At 35.4% G+C, this 17,603-nt stretch overlaps 3 protein-coding genes across 6 annotated transcripts; 1 reads left to right on the forward strand and 2 right to left on the reverse strand.

Annotated features, from left to right (window-relative positions):
* Window positions 1-544: 544 nt before the first annotated feature.
* On the forward strand, window positions 545-3,393 carry LOC127107206 (F-box/kelch-repeat protein At1g51550). Its single transcript, XM_051044499.1, has 2 exons — window positions 545-1,231; window positions 1,943-3,393. Exons 1-2 carry the CDS (start codon window positions 805-807, stop codon window positions 2,896-2,898), a joined length of 1,383 nt encoding a protein of 460 aa, XP_050900456.1. The 5' UTR covers window positions 545-804; the 3' UTR covers window positions 2,899-3,393.
* Window positions 3,343-8,652, reverse strand: LOC127107207 (kelch repeat-containing protein At3g27220). The gene is made up of 6 exons (XM_051044500.1): window positions 8,183-8,652; window positions 7,179-7,408; window positions 6,140-6,310; window positions 4,181-4,286; window positions 3,854-4,060; window positions 3,343-3,692 (listed from the first exon to the last, which is right to left on the reverse strand). Exons 1-6 carry the CDS (start codon window positions 8,528-8,530, stop codon window positions 3,522-3,524), a joined length of 1,233 nt encoding a protein of 410 aa, XP_050900457.1. The 5' UTR covers window positions 8,531-8,652; the 3' UTR covers window positions 3,343-3,521.
* A 5,343-nt stretch (window positions 8,653-13,995) lies between these two features.
* On the reverse strand, window positions 13,996-17,603 carry LOC127107208 (uncharacterized membrane protein At1g16860). Of its 4 annotated transcripts, XM_051044504.1 has the most exons (6): window positions 17,411-17,603; window positions 15,620-16,335; window positions 15,345-15,466; window positions 14,997-15,152; window positions 14,674-14,885; window positions 13,996-14,487 (listed from the first exon to the last, which is right to left on the reverse strand). In XM_051044504.1, exons 2-6 carry the CDS (start codon window positions 16,245-16,247, stop codon window positions 14,295-14,297), a joined length of 1,311 nt encoding a protein of 436 aa, XP_050900461.1. In that variant the 5' UTR covers window positions 16,248-16,335; window positions 17,411-17,603; the 3' UTR covers window positions 13,996-14,294. The 4 variants fall into 4 exon arrangements, with proteins under 4 accessions (XP_050900461.1, XP_050900458.1, XP_050900460.1 ...); XM_051044501.1 differs by having other exon boundaries at window positions 15,345-16,335; XM_051044503.1 differs by having other exon boundaries at window positions 15,345-16,321; window positions 17,411-17,592.

A 17,603-nucleotide genomic window follows, 5' to 3' on the forward strand; every position in this document is an offset into this window, starting at 1 on the left:
CGATGTTAAATCTAATGAGAATGTAATGATGTTAAACCTAATGACATTTTTTTCCGACTCGAGAGATTAGCCGGTACATTGGCGTGCATAGAATAAGTAGTTTACATCAAATAATTGTAGTTGATCCATTCCAAATTTCCAATGATTATCATTGGTCTATCCAAACTCTACTAATGATAGGTGGCAACCTAAATTAAAAGCAAGAACATGACCTTCTTAACGTGTAGGTAGAGTCTATTATACCTCTTAAATTGATGGGAATTTAGTCAAGAAAACCCCACATTTCAAACCACACTGTAAATTTTAGTTTCACTATCTTTGGCAAAAACAAAAGCTTTCATATCACATATAGTATCCATGCACAATGATTTTTGACAGTGTCAGAGATTTTTATTTCCTTCTTTCGTTCAAATTTTGTTTTTTTGAAATCAAAGTTAAAACTCTTGTCTTATCCTAACAAAATAAGCATGCTAGAAAAACAAGCCAAAACATGTTGAAAGAAAAACCAAGACTCATAATAATTCCATAGAAACGACAAGAAAAAAATGGGCACCCCACTAGCCTGTCAAAAATCAATCTTTATACACCTTTTTTTTTTTTTTACCATTATCTTCAACATGACACATTACTACACAAAATCAACAAAAACCAGTTTTTACCAATTCTCAATTATTAATCTACCACACCATCTACCTCAAACAAACCCTTTTCTCTGTCTTCTGCCAAACACAAGCCAACCAGAAAAAACATAAGCTTTTGTTCTTCCAACAGACAATAGTTAAGTTCAAAAAGAAAAAAACAGACATGGAAGAAACCACTAGTGTTAGTTATTGTAATCATAATTATAGTGGATCACCAATAACAAACATACCTCAAGATTACATCTTTACTATTATCCTTTTTCTTCCTATAGATGCAGTTCTTTCTCTATCCATGACTTGCAAGAGATTCAAAGCTATAACTTCATCTGACACACTGTGGAAATCTTTATGCAAGAGAGACTTAGGTTCCACATGTGTGGATTCATTACTCAAGTCTTGTAATTCCAATCACCATGTTCATCAATTTTCATGGATGAAACTCTATAAGCAAGTATACAAGATTGATTCTGTTTGTTGCCATAAATTGTCATACCCTCATGGAGATTTGGATTTCCCTAAAGCAAGAGCTTCTCACTCTCTCAACTTTGTTTCTGATTGTCTTGTTTTGTTTGGTGGTGGCTCTGATGGAGGTTAGTTTCTCTTTCCATATTTGTTTTGGGCTATTTTTCTTTGTTATGTTGTGATGTGCATCTTTATAAGTGATGGTTTCTGGTTTTAGACTAGATTATGATTAAATATTATAATCTTATCTTCTTTATTTGTGTATCATGTTATCTAGTTTTGATAAAGAGAGACAAGTTCTTTACCCTAAAAAGAAAGGACTTAAACAAAACAAAAAATATTATACTTAAATGCTTAATTGCAGTTTTAGTATTCGGAAGTCACTATTATGCAATTTTGATCCAAGTCCTAATTGTGCAACTTGAGTCTCTAAGATATCAAAATTGCTACAATTAGGTCTTCCCTCTAAAAACGTCTAATTTCTAAGTCAACGCTAACTTAGACTTGCATTTGCTATGTAGGGTCTTAGCGTTAAAAACTAGACCAGTTAATAGAGGGAAGACCCGATTGTAACAACTGGCTTTATAGAGGATCGTGTTTGCGCAATTGAAACACGAGGGCCAAAATTGTACAATTGTGACAGTTGAGTAACAAAAATGCAGAGTTCAGGATTTGATTCCTACTAAATCTCGACCATAGAATTAGTCTAACATAAGAGATACAATAGTCTCAGCAGTTAGATTGATCAAATGGCCGATGTTTCACTAAAGAGGTTGCAAAGAATAAAAGTCGAGTAGTTATGTGCTAGTCTATAATATATTTGTTCGTGTTTGTTTTAGGCCGACATCTTGATGACACGTGGGTGGCGTACATTGGTAATGATTTCCAGAAAATATTGAAATGGAAGACAGTTCATTCAGGCATTCCAAGTGGAAGATTTGGTCATACATGTGTGGAAATGGGTGATTTCCTTGTTCTCTTTGGAGGCATCAATGATCATGGAAACCGTCAAAATGATACTTGGATTGGAAAACTTACACACAATGAAAACAAAAGCATCACATTTTCATGGAAAATGCTAGATGTTGGGAGTGTTGCTCCACCTCCTAGGGGAGCTCACGCTGCTTGTTGTATTGATGGTAAAAGAATGGTAATCCATGGAGGAATCGGACTTAACGGCCTCCGTTTAGGGGACACGTGGATCTTAGAGTTGTCAGATAGTCATTGTTTCGGTACATGGATTGAGATTGCGATCCATCCATCGCCTCCTCCACGATCAGGACACACGTTAACTTGCGTTGCAAGAAATAAGACAATACTATTTGGAGGTAGAGGTTTAGGTTATGAAGTCCTTCATGATGTTTGGTTATTGGATACCTGTCAAGGTTACATGAGATGGATTCAAGTACTTTACGATTTACAAAATATACCAGATGGTGTTTCACTTCCTAGAGTTGGTCACACTGCTACAATGGTTTTAGGAGGTAGGTTGTTAATTTATGGAGGAGAAGACTCATCAAGACATAGGAAAAATGACTTTTGGATATTAGATATTAGTTCTATTCCTTCAACCGGAGCGAGTTCAAAGATAGTGCTGACAAGAATGTGGAAGCGCTGGAAATCAAATGGATATGAACCTAAGTCTAGATCGTTTCATCGTGCATGCGTAGATCCTTCTGGTCGTTATTTGTATGTGTTTGGTGGAATGGTGGATGGTTTAGTTCAGCCTGTTGAACCTTCTGGACTTGGGTTTGATAAAGAGCTCTTTCATGTGGAGCTTGTGCTTCAACTCTAAGGATTAATCAACAGATTCAGATTGTGTATAGTGCGACTGCACACAGAAGCGTCTGATAAAGGCTGGACAGTCAAGATTTCGATCTAGATTATGATTGTGCTTTAAATCTAAAATACTAAGTTTGAAATATAGACCAACTATAAGATCTTGATTGAATGATTTAGATTTGACTGCACTCAACTCAAATCTCTACTTAAGGAAACAATGAATCTCAACTCAAATCTCTACTTAAGGAAACAATGAATCTCATGTCACGTGCTATGTGTTAAGACCGGTATGTTATGTGCAGTATAGTTCATCAATGCATTTTCAATCACATAACCATTATGTAGTGTTTTTTACTGCTTTTTATAGTTTTGTCATTGTAAATACATAAAAACTATTGATTTACATGTATTAACTGCAACTACTTATTAGAAAGAGATATGAAGATTGTAAAAACTATTGGCATTGTAAAAACTTTCTTTTCTATTAATGTTGGATTTGAATTAGTCATTCTCAGTGAATTACAACAATGAACATTCTAGCGACAAAGATTATGTAACATTTTGGCCTCTTCACCTCTGCTGCAATTTTTAGATATTAAATAAAGAAGCTGCAAAAAGATTCCACAGCAATTGCTCTCACTCATTCAATTTTAATTTTGTTCTCCACATTTCTCCAATGACCTTTTTCGGTGATGGATCATCGGGTCCCTTGTCTCTCTGTCCTGAAGAGAAGTACAACCATCCATTCCAAAATCCTGCTAAAGTCGTTTTCACCCGGTATGGTAATTTTCCGATCACTGACCACTTCTGCAAAGTTGATAACATTGAAAACAAATTATCAGATACACTAATAAGCAATAACATAGTATGATGCATATAAGAATGTAAGTTGACAAAATGATTGAGTATGAACAAATTTGCGGCAGCAAAAACAAAATTCCTAAGAGCTTTATAAGAGAAGCCAATACCAAAGTATTCAAGTTAAACTGGATCACTTCTCCGTTTAAAACCATTTTCTTGGTTTCAGGGTGCTTTTCTGTTGTGCCTCCAAGAATAACAATCGAATTGTTTACAAGCACCCACGCAAATTCAATATGTGAATTTGGTTTTGGCATTGGAGGTAGCTCTTTCCACTTCATCTCGTCATCCAACATGTATACATCGCTAAAGACAACCTGATATGACAATAAACAATGAGTCACGGGGAGTGCCAGACTATGGAACAGAAGGAGGTTGGGTTGATCACAATAGTACTAAATAAGACAAGAACCATAACAGTTATATTTGCGACTTACCTCCATCCTGCGTGAGCACTTAAAAATAGGTGACCCAGGTTTGGCCATAAAATCGCCTTCTTGACCACCAATAACATAGAGACGATCATTGGCCACAACACAAGCCCTAAAATATGATATTTATCAGTAACAATTTGCATGTGACACATGCATGGTGGCATTCACATGAGAAAATTAATTTAAGTAAATCTAGGTTGAGATGTGTTGGACTCCGTTAGACCTCTTATACGAAATGTTTATAAGAGGAAAGGGCATTTATATTAGTTAGTGGAAATTACTCATAGTTATGGGACAGTTTCATTATAGGAGTTATGGGGCAGTAATTATTTAATGTATTAAGTTCGGCCTATTCAGTTTTAGGGAGTGGAAAAATATATAAGAAGAAGACACTGAACAGGGAGAGGCATCTTAGAAATTCAGAGTGGAATTTGGTGAGGGAGAATTCCAAGGCTCTCGAAATCCTTGGCGGAACCGTGTTCCCATACTTCTTTCATTTTCTCTTGTTGCTTTGTTTTCTTACAGTCTGAGTGTATATCTCTGTGAGACTGTTTTCTTCAAGAGATAATTCAATAAAAACATTGGTTATTCTATTATCTATCTATTTTGGTATCAGTTCTATCAACTGGTATCATAGCACTACGATCCTTGTTACGTTGATGGTGGTTACTAGAAGCGAGATGGAGGCACGAATGCAAGTGTTAGAACGTGGGTTTGAAGCGTTGATAGTAATGAAAGAAGTATGGGAACACGGTTCCACCAAGGATTTCAAGGGCCTTGGAACTCTCCCTTACCAAATTCCACTCTGAATTTCTAAGATGCCTCTCCTTGTTCAGTGTTTTCTTCTTATATATTTTCCCACTAACTAAAACTGAATAGGCAGGCAGAACTTAATACATTAAATAGTTACTGCCCCATGACTACGAAGTAACTGCCCCATAACTATGAGTAATTTCCACTAACTAATATAAATGTCCTTTACTCTTATACACATTTCGTATAAGAGGTCTAACAGACTCAAACGACAAGTCTGCGGTTTCTAATATATCTAAATTTGTCTGTGGTTTCTAATATATCTAAATTTAAAGGGTGGCAAAACGGGTCAGGTCTGTTGGGCATGCCCGTTTTGCCGACACTTTAGTGTGGGACGGGTTAAAGGTTTAGGCCCTCACCCTCTAATATGTCCGCCCCGCCCCACCCCGTTTTCTTTGCGGGCACGAGCATTTACATCAATTTTTGCGTTTTTAGGCTTAAAAGGTGCAGTGCCAGCGGGCTTTCCATGCCCCGCCCTCACTTTTTTGCGGGCTTTCCACGCCCCGCCCTCACTTTTTTGCGGGACGGGTCTCGGTTTTAGGATCGCATCCTCAACTATGTCCTCCCCGCCTCGTTTTTTGGCGGACTTTTACGGGGCGGGCATGCCCCTACTAAATTTTATACCCTAATCTCTTGAAAAACATTATCAAGCTCCATTCACCAGTGCTACACAATTTACTGAACTTTGCAGCACACAATTTAGATGAATTTTAAAGGATAAGAGAACATAATGAAAGATGATAATAGTACAAGTAAATACAACAAAAAATAATAAGCTGCCATGTTGCCACACTCCAAAAAAAATCATAAAGGACACTGAATTAGGAATGTAATATCCATTGGAGAAATTAAAACGAATGGAGAGTTAAAAAATAAGCAATGATGTTTTTATGACCAGACCAAAATGGTTCAAAGTTATGAAGATGTGGCTTTCCATGAAACATAGATAAAAATGTAAAGCAAAAAAATAAAGTAACAATAGTAATCAAATGCACTGGTTTGGGAAAAATTATTTGTATATACTTCTTCTAACTTCTAATCAATATTTTAATTGCTATAATAAAACAAAAATATCGCTACTAATATGTTATTTCTATATTTATAGTATTACAGCAGTACTCATCATATCAATTAAATGAATTGTGTAACCTGTGAGGTCCTCCACGGGGAATGGGTATTTCACTTCTCCACTCCTTTTCTAATGCTTTTCCATCCTTGACCGCAAGACTCCAATGTTCTAATCCAGGTGTATGTCGATTCTCTTTACTGCCACCCATCACATGCAATCTACCTCTCCAAAGCTGAGTTGCTGGTGCATATCTAAAATTGGGTACAATATTATCAAAATCTTCCACACAAAATCCGATACAAGAAAAATTACGTACATGAAATTAGACTAGTAAGCAACAAGAAAAATAAGCGTTTTTCCACTAGATAGAGTCAACTTTATGAATCAAACAAACACCATGGTATCCCAGCAAATCACATCTAGAGACAGATCATATGATCATTTTTTGTAGCCAAAAAATAAGTCAGACAAGTGGACAGAAACAACAACAAAAGCCTTTTGCTACTAAGCGGGCCGGACTAAATGGATCAAACTGCACCATAAATGTTTTTCCAGGATTCCCTCTACATCCACCAGAAGTCAAACTAGCGAAACCTGACTGAAACTGGAAACAATGACATTTTTAAGCTTAACCTATTCAGTTTCCAGAGTAGTTAACAATATATATGTTATTATGAATTTAATATTATATGTCTAATCCCACTTCTCTTCCTTTTTCTGTGTTTTTGCCTATATTCTCATTACTTCTTTGAAACTTCAACTTCCCAATTCAATTAGTTGAAGATGATTTTGATGAACAAATATGAGATGGACTTTTCAGACACCTCTGCATATCCAACTTCCCTATCATGATATTCAATGGAGATCACAATTCAGCAATGGTAATTCCTTTCTTAATAACTAAAATATGCAAGTGATTGATAGAACGAGTCTTTACGACTTCCTAAAGCAACATAAAGAGCTACTGAAGGGGGAAAAACATCTTTGATATTAATATCATACTCAAGGTGACAATTTGAATCATGTCAATTGCAATGAAATATCAGAAATAAATACATAAACAAACATATATGATGTGGTATTTGGAGAGAATAAGTACATACATTCATATATACATACCTAGGGACTGGCAAAGGAGGGAGATCGTTCCATTGCTTTGTTTCAGTGTCAAGCACAAAGTTACGAGCGGTGGGACCTCTACATTGTGGGCCGTACTGCCCAGTAACTATATAAATGTATCTTCCATCTGTCACCATTCCTAAATGTGAATGTGCCATTTCTTTTGGCATGTCAAAACGTCCTCCCCAAGTTCCATCAACAAAATTATATATATCAACATGAGAATGCACCTACAGAACACAATAGAATATAACAAAAAACACTCAGACACACTTGGAAGAACTTATATGGGCTAAATATGCAGGAAGCACCCGTGTAAGTGTTTCGATGATGTAACGGAAAAAGTTCATGATATCTCTATGCTCCATGCAGCTTATTTTTCTAAACTATTTTCATCTTACTCAAAGTGAACTCTCATTTCCTCTTCAATGCTAAAAACAGCTTACTATACATAAAAGCTATTATACAATTACAATAAAATAATGACTTTAGAAACAGTTTAGCTCTTATACAATAAAAGCCTGTTAGAAATAGCTTATACATAAAAGCTCTTATACAATAAACACTTATTCTATACATGCTTAACTAAACTTGTTAGAAACAGCTTATACATAAAATCCCTGATATATACAATAAATACTTAGGCTACATTTGGATTTGCTTATGAACAACTAATCTAGTCCTATCTACTAGCATGAGCATTTGACAGTGCATACAAACTAGTTTTTGAAATGATCATAACCTTATTTCAGTAAGCTCTCAACAATAGCTTAAGAAAACAGGTTATAACTTGTATGAAAACAACTTTACCAAAATTCAATCTTTGACTATTAAAATAGTTTGTATAAAAGTACTTATACGATAAACACTCAAGTAAGCTATTTGACCAAACAGACCTTTATTCAGTACCTCCTTAACTAAGCAATAAATCAAAACAACTGTTTGAAGTGTAAGTGAATGCAATAATAGAGCAATTGATATGAGAATGAAAAGGAGAGTATTACAAGATCAATGGTGCCATATCCAGCAAAAACAAAGAGACGATTTCGAATCTGAATAGCAGCACCATCAAGACGAGGAACAGGTGAAGTTGCCATTTTTTGCCATGTGAGTTGAGGACAAGGCAAATCTGCATAAGCATCTGCAAGCAATCTAACAGAATTAGCATCTTTCTTCTTCTTCTTCTCTTTGGGAATGGTGATGGTGGTTGAAATTTTGGAATTGGAAACAGAGAAATAGGAAGAAGGGGAAGAAGAAGCCCAGAGAAAATCGGCAATGAGAGCGAAACCTAGAAGAGCAACGCAGATCAGAACCAATTTGGCGGAACCCAGTTTCACCGACGGACGAACCATGTCATTCACCGTCAATGCAATCAGAAGAACTCAATCATCTCTCTAAACTTCAAATTCTCACTTTTTCTCTTTTTTTCTTTCTGTTTTTTTATTTTTCATGTTATTTCCTCTTGTTATCTTCGTGGTTACTTCTCCCCGATTTCACCATTAAAAAAAAGAATAAAAAGAGAAAATAAAATCAAAACAATTATTTTAATTTTATATATATATATATATATATATATATATATATATATATATATATATATATATATATATATATATATATATATATATATATATATATATATATATATATATATATATATATATATATATATATATATATATATATATATAATTAAATAATAAATAATTCTTCTTTTAATTAGGATATAAACACGTCTTAGAGACACACTTAATTAGGGTTGAGTGGTCTTTGAAGATAGTTAGATTGACAAAATTCACAAAAAAAATAAAATTGAAGGACAAATGTCTCGTAGAATGAGGAAAATAACATCTTCATTTACGTGAGGGAGAAAATGTTAAACGAATCGTTGAATGAGACCATCATATTCGTTGAAACTCTCGGGCGATGAGATAACTTTTCCATTATAAACACTCTTGAAAAAATTTACACATCTCAGGTATGGTCAAGGTTTGGTCGGATATTATATTACTCGTTCTTATACACACGGTTTGAAAATATCTGTGTATCTGAGTCCATACTCATGTGGCATAAATGTTTGTACTCATACTTGTACCTTATGGATACCTAAGTACTCGTATATGTACATGTTACCTCCAATTCTAGTAGAAATAAATTCATCAATTAAAAAATATCACATCATTTTTAAATTTTAAATAATATTAAAATCATAAATGTTTTATCGTTGAATTATGAAATAAACGAACACTTATATTAAAAATGTAATAGTTTGATAGCGAGTAGGTACTACGGTACAAGTACCCACATTCATACTTGTGTCCATACTCGTATCCATTTTGCGGATTTTTATCGGCCCATATGTGTTATTTTGTTGGTATCCACTTGGTATGGGTCCAATTTCCATCCTCAATAGAGAATTTCCATATCAACACTTTTGGATGAGGACAATCTATAAAGTGGAGCCATCTCATATCATTCATGTCATCACCGACGGATCCTCAGTCTTCGAGCAGGAGGTAGGTCATCTCTTAAAGAGAAAGTTATTATAGATAATTGATCCAGCTAGTGGTCACGAAATGAAATATTAGAATAATAAAATACCCATATTACTCATTTGTAAAGAATAGTTAGTCAATGAAATCCTTTTTTTTTAAATGGTTGCTTTTATGATGAATTTGATTTGTTGTAGCATGTGGTGCATTCAGATTTCAAACTCTAAACGGTGTGAGAGAGAGATTTTTAATTTTTCACAAAAATGTAAGAGAATTAATAAGGATGCAATGAACAACACTTGATTTGAATGGTAAGGGACTATCATTGTAGACTGGGTCATGTCTAGGTCCATAAAGAACTAGGCTACCTTATAGAAGAGATTTTAATTTGTCACCCCTCAAATTATACTTGGTATCCCTGTACTTTTAAAATGTCAAAACTGCTTCTGACTAAAAAGTGAATGGAATTCCCGTTCAAAATTCCTGGTAGGCTAAAAGAAAATTTTCAGTAGTGTACTGTAAATTTCCGGTATATCGGAAATTTTAAAAGTTTCGTTAAGTTCCAAATAATTCCAGAAAATTTGAAATTACCATTTGATACCGGAAATTTTAACTAGTGTTATTTGTTAGAAATTTTAAACGCTCAGGATTTTGACGACAATTTTGGATGGTTGTGATTGCACCGACAATTTTGTGTGGTATAGAGTAAATGCAAAGCTATATAAATAGGGGTCACTTGTTGTTTGATAAAAAAACATCTAAAAAAATGCAGCTTCCTCAAATTTTTATTAAGGCATAAGTGTACTTCAACGGAGCTTCACCTCCCAAAGATTTTTGGCTTCCGGATGGCACCACATCTCTCACCTGCTTGACGTTCAAGTTGAATGAATTATTGCCTCATACTGAAAACAAGAAGGTGAAAAAAATTGAGTTTCGTGAAGATTGGATTGATACTAACGGAAGGGTGAAATACAACCTTATTGAGTTGAAGATCGACAAAGATGTGAAGGATATGTAGATATCATTTTGTCGTAGGTTAATAAAGGGGTTGATCGAGTTAGATGTTAAGCTTTCAAGGTCTATCGACCATACAATAAAGATGATGAAATATCCAGAATCATCTGGTAGTGTCTAGGTTTTCTTATTTATCACTGTTTTTTTAAGTTATGTTTAAGTCATGTAATTAAATGTTAGTTTATGTTGATGTTGCATGAATCAAAGATAAAAAAATATTAGCTAATAAAAAAGTTTCTGATGAAGATGTCAGAGTAATATACAAATAATATATAATATACAAAAGATGTCTAAATAGACCCCCCCCCCCCCCACGGGCTATGTGTGCAGCAGGAGATAATCTAGTATAAACCTCGTCATTTGGGTTTACTAAACCCATAAGGTTATCCATAATAATTGCGACCATCTAGAGCCGTTACTGGTCATAAGCGTCAGTTGTAGGAGGCGGTGGCACGTCATCGACGAGTACCCTAGCATTAGAAGGCCCAACATTATTTGTATGCTCGGCAGGTGTGACACAGTGAGGTAACACTCTAAGTAACCATCCTCACACTACGAGGGATGTTGAGTAGGAACTGCTTGATCTCTAATGGCATGACCAGAGATGATAAATTTACTTTGAAACCACCAATCAATGCCCGTAGATGGTATATCTGGAACTGGTCATGGACTCTGAACATATCCATATTGCCACATACACATCAGGCAAGTGTCTAGCAATCATGGTCTCCCACCGCATATAACCTGAATATAATGAAGACACCTCAAACTCACGGTGGACTTCATGATCAGTGTATGGTGTCCAAATGACATCATCTTAGCGCATCAAAACTTCTCCTGTACTCGGCAAAACCATCGGGATGTGACTACCTGGCCCTCCATCTCCTCGCCTGTGGGGACCCCACTGGGAAATGTTGCACTCTCATGTCACAGATGGTGGGGAAATGCTCGTATATCCATCACTTATACCAAAACACAAACATAAAAAAACAATAAATAAGAAATTTTATTCATAATGATTAAATAATAAATAATAATTTCAAGTATACTTGTAACAGACTAAAACAACCAGCAAGCTGTCTAGTCTCAAATATTGTCGCAACTCTAAATGCAGTATACAGAATGGTCAACTCAGCACACCCAAAAGCCTTATTGGTAACCTTAAGGCTACTTAACGATATAAACACCTGACTTGTCTGCAAAAAGAGTACAGCTATTAGATTTGACATCTACACCCTAGCGACAACCTCATAACTCTCAGTCGCAACAAGTTTGTTGTACGTCTTCCGACGCCAAGACATACGAAGGTGAGCGCCCATGTTGAAGGCAAACTCCTTCTGCACAACCTTCTTAGAAAATCTCAAATTTCGTGCAACCGTCATACAGGCAAGCGACGGGCTAAGAACATGAGTCATCCAAAATCTGTCGCCGATGGGGAAATGGAACAATGAGGAGGCATTATCCAGAGGGATAGTCATCTCTCTGAACGGAAGATGAAATGAAGATATCTCCTTGTGTCATCTCTCAACACACGTAGTAAGTAGTGGAGCGTCGAGCATGGTTAGGGAGCAGTGGGCAAAATCAAGGACCTCGAAATCCCTTACAATTTGTGTGACCTGATCATGCATCATAATCTTTGGGATGTCTTTCAGCTTTGACCCGTGCAATGTCACCTTCAATGGGATACGATTCTGTAACAACCAAAAATTTAAAAAAATAACAATTAGCTTTTATGGCACAATAATAAACAAATTAAAGTTAAACATAAAAGACATATACATCTCCTTGTCATAGTCGTAACGCCACATGGTCGACATACTCAGTAAGCACCGACCAGTCAATGGATCCTCTAGGAATCCTCTATCAGTGTGTACAGAGGGATCGGTCGAATGAGTTGTAACCTCTATGTCAGCAGTAACAAATGGGATCGGATCGGCAACAACAACAACAACATCTGGTTAGACCACGGTAGCAACCACCTCATCAACAACCACCTCACTAGCAACAACATAAACAACAACCTCTTTCGCAACCTCCCCAGCAACAACCTCATCTGCAACAACGGCATCTGGCACTCCCACCTCATTTGTCACCTCATCTCTGGATTACTTAACTGATCGTACCTATCGGCGTCGAGTGCTACGACGTGTGCGAAACTGACTCTGCTCAGCCAACCGTTTTCAGTTGGAACCATTCGTCCAGCCCATATCTTGGAAGACTCAACCTCAGCATTCCTAGTCTGGTATGTCGTTCTATCGATAGATATGTCTGCAATAGTGTCGTCCATGTCTCTGTATTTCACTGCCAAAAGAAGAAGAAAATTATTTAAAAAATTATTAACTATCGAAAATTTCATAATCTACGATAAAAAACAATTTTTTTATAACTATTGGAAATTCTGAAATTTTCAATAAAAAACAAAGTTTTTATAATTATCGAAAATTTTAAAATTTTGGTTAAATTCTGTGGGATTTTGTATCATAAGTTTGAAAATTTTCAATAAAATTGTTAGAATTAATACTGAAAATTCTGAAATTTACAATATAAAATCCCGGAAATAATGATATTTGCGGTAATAAACGTATTGTTATTTGAAATTTACGATAGTATTTCTGAAATTTTCGATATCGCCTCAAACTTTTGTTAGTCGCGCATGGGTCGTGTGAATTTCAAAAATGATTGAAATCATTTTGCAATAATAGTGTTGTCTTTTCATACGTAATGGGAAGTGTCACATTCATACGGGATGACAAGTTAAATACATCCCATAAAAGGTTTAAGGATCTATAAACAAAATTATTTTACTTTTTAAAAAATCAACAAACTATACTTTTCTATTTTAATTATATCTATTAAATATCTTAGTTATCTGATTTTAATACCTAATTTTATTTCAAATAACTTATTTTGATACAATAATTATGACTTTAAATTTAATAGAAACCCAACCAAAGAATACTAAAGCAACACTTTACTATTTCTCTTGAGATTATGTGACCATTCTACATAATTTAATGTGTTTGTTTCATGAATTAAAATTACAATTTCAAGAATATTATTTATAGTTATTGGTTGGAATTTTATTCCCATTAATTTATTTAGCAAGTTATTAAAATTTATAAGAAATTATTTTTATTTATAATTTTGAAAATAAAAAAACAAAATGTGTTAAAATTAATGTTAAAAAAAAAATTATATAGTTTTTTTATCCCGCGAAAATGTAAGATTTCCAAATTTTCACACAAAAATAAATAGTAAAAATTTAATGAATAAATTATATTCCTAATAATAAAAATTATCCAGACATGCTATAATAATCTATTTAGCATGTTAGCATAACAACAACATGCTTCATACACATTTAAGAATTTTGACTTGCATCAAACATTACCAAAGTATAGAAATCCTAGAAAAACATGAAACCAATCATAACTATACAGAACTATTTAAAGAGAATGAAAAAATAAACACAAACACACACAGAATTTCTACCATCCATCTTAATCTATAATAATGTGTCAATATTTATATTCCACCACCACTAATAATAGAGGGGAAAAGAATACTATCTAACAATCACCAATTAGAAACATTCTTCCTCCACATAATCTTAAACTGGTATCACATCAGTCTTTGACATGTCCTCACATCTCAACACTATGCCTTCCAAGCTAGCAGGAAATATACATTTCAACCAATGGCAGCCTGTTGTTATTGGCTCTGGTGGTGGAACTATCATAAGCACATTCTCATTTCTCTGAACAACTCCCATTACACTCACTGTGCTTCCTTCTTTTATATGCCTGTATCACAAATTTAATCAACTTACACCAATCATATGTGTGACTGTTATGATTAAAATCAAATGTTTTTTATGTAACATTGTAGCACCGACGCGATACAACATTGACACGTGTGGTTACATTCAGACATTTTTATTCAAAATAAGGTTAGTTAGTATATTTGAAAATAGATAAAGGGAAAATTACCCTTCTTCTAGCCGCATGATGCGGTCGTCGCTTGACAAATTTCTCTCTCCCAACCACCGGAGGAATTCTGGAGATAACTCTTCTTTGGTTGGATTTACATTGAAGAGATTTGAGTCATCTACATATGGGGTCACTCTAGCACCATGACCAGTCTTAACTAATGCCCTTAAACCAGACTGGAAATCGGAGATGTAAAAGTCAACCACACGCCTCTGCCACATGACACACATTCCGGTCAATCGAGTCAAACAGAAGTAATACTCGCAAAACAATAAGTATATAAGTTTCATCACAGATCATCAGACAAAAACTAAGTAACTCACTTCGAGCAGTCTAAGGCCCCAAGAAAATCGTCGATGTGTAGGATTGGCAGCTTTTGAATCCCATCCTCGATACTCGTATAAACTTGTTGATGTATATACGCATCTGGGAACTTTTTGGAAAGATGACTCGAGAGGTACATTACCGCAAGTAACAACCTACAATGCCACGGACAAACAAAATACCTCTAAAGCTGATGCAGAATAGTTTATAATGCAAAAAACATACCTCTAAATAAAACATTTGAAATTAGCAGGGTAACATATATGACATAGAGAATATAAATCCATTACGAGAAGATGCGCATTTCAATAATAGCCGATGAGTTAAGCAAGAGAAGCAAAGCTTACCCCGGAAACCTTCACAAATTGCCCATTCTTTGCAGTTCTAAGCTCGGAGTCCGGATAATTAGCAACGAATCCCATTATAGCTCTTCTTCCCCAATAAGTGTTCCAAGTGAAAGACGCGGCAACTAAACCAAAGAGAATCACAACCACAATAAGGAGAATGGGATTGTGCACGGCTCCAAGAATAAAACCGCCAGCAATGAAACCCATGACAAAAAGCAGAATTAATAACCATAACATGGCCTTTGGAAAATTCCTTCTGAAGGAGTATTCATCACCTTGACTAAGAACAGTCACAGCTTGATTGTGAACGGCAGCAGCAGAACCTTGCAGCTTCATTGAACCTGTCGCTTCCAAAGGACCGGACACTTTCCTAGGAGCACCAGAAGAGTTTAGTGGGCCAGACGATATAGGCCCCGATGTAATGAGACCTGTTGTCGGAAGAACAGGGGCAAGAGGTCCGGAATTTTGACGTCCAGTTGGAGTTACTCCACCAGACTGAGGACCGGAAGACCTTTTAACCGGTTCCCCGTGCTTACTCAGCGGCCCGGAATTCGATTTCTTTTGTGAAGTTGAACCAGCCGCGCCACCAATAGACATGGAACCTGAAGTAGTATAGATAGCTCGAGCAGCAGCATTGGGATGAATTGGTCCGGAATGTGAACCGGCTCCTCCGAAAGATGTTGCTCGTGACGGTGCACCTGCTAACGGTCCAGACTTTCTGGACTTTGAGCCATCAACAGGAATATCAAACATTTTTCCTAATTCCCCCGACTTTTTAATGTCTCCGCCGGTATATGGCATGGCTGCGGAGGACATCGTTGGAACCCTTTCTTTCGGCTGCTCTGGCCGGCCTGATACATATAGGCCATTACTAAGCTGATGAGATGGGATTCTAGAACCCATCTACCTTTTATTGAAGAACTCTTCCGAGAACTAGCACAATTGTACTACCAGAAGCCGGTGCTGGACAGGTTAAACTGTCGACACAATACTGAAAATTTCAAAATTAAAATCCACAAACCGTAATAGAATTAGTGCTAACAGAAAAACAGTAACAGAAAAACTACACGCCTAATGAATAAAACAAAACTCAAATAATGATGAGAAAAACATCAAGCATTATAACAAATTCCGGGGCCTTATATTCTTAATTGACATAAATCTAACATAGACTACCGCCAACGAAAGCCTTGAGAACATAGTGAGTTGTGTTAAAAACTAACACGCGCGAGGTGAACAAGAATCAACGTATACGATAGCCAACTTCATAGCAGGTTCAACACGCAACCACACACATACAAATGAAGATAAATAGCATATCAACTTGCCAACACCATCACCAGAAGACAAAGAATCACTAGAAAAAGCAAAAACCAATAGAACATACATGTTCATCAGTTTTAATTCTAAAATAATTACATACCTATACAAAAAAGGGCATGTCTATAAATCATCATGAACACAGATTCTATCATAACCACTATCCTCCCACACAAATCTCATGCATAGATTATTGAATAAGGAAAACTAACCCTAAAGTTTATACTCAGAAAATTTCATGTAAGTGAACATTCATTGGTTCACAAAGGGACAAATTCTCGAGCTTTTTGGAGAAAAGATTAACACAATGTCAACATCCAGAAGATATTTTCAAACGTGTGGGAATCTATAAAATGAATAAACAAGGGACCCTGATCCAGTTTTTGATATTAAAAAAATTGAACAAGTCACAGATAAATTATAATTAAAAGTTGGCATTAAATTGACAAATCAAGTTAATAATTGAAAAAGGAAGCTTCCATGAATATTGAACCCATAAATCAAGCATGAAAACAAGCATCCAATGAAAAACAAAATTACAAGCAGCAACAATGCGAGTAAAAAGTCAAGTTCATGAACAGAAAATTAAGTAAAAATAAGGATCTAAAAACGAAATTGGGATCTCAAAAGCAATGAGTCTAATGTTATGTTAATTTTCTCCATAAACAAGATCAAGAAAAAAGAATTGAAATTGAAAGGATCTAAGAGAGAAGAGAGAAAACGAAAAGGGTATAAATATAACATACCTAAATGAAATCTGGAAGAACAAGTTTAGGAAAAAAAACAAGAGAGTGATGTTGTTGTTTTATAGAGTAAAGAAAGAAAGAATTGGTGATTCGGAGAATCTAAGGTTGTTGTTGTGTTGTTGTTTGTGATTTGTGAGACTGAGGTTTGAGTTGAATTGAGTTAAGTTCAGAAGAGTATGTTTGGTTTCGCTAT

The sequence above is a fragment of the Lathyrus oleraceus genome, chromosome 7 (genome assembly GCF_024323335.1).
Source record: "Lathyrus oleraceus cultivar Zhongwan6 chromosome 7, CAAS_Psat_ZW6_1.0, whole genome shotgun sequence".
In the NCBI taxonomy this organism is placed as follows: Eukaryota; Viridiplantae; Streptophyta; class Magnoliopsida; order Fabales; family Fabaceae; genus Lathyrus; species Lathyrus oleraceus.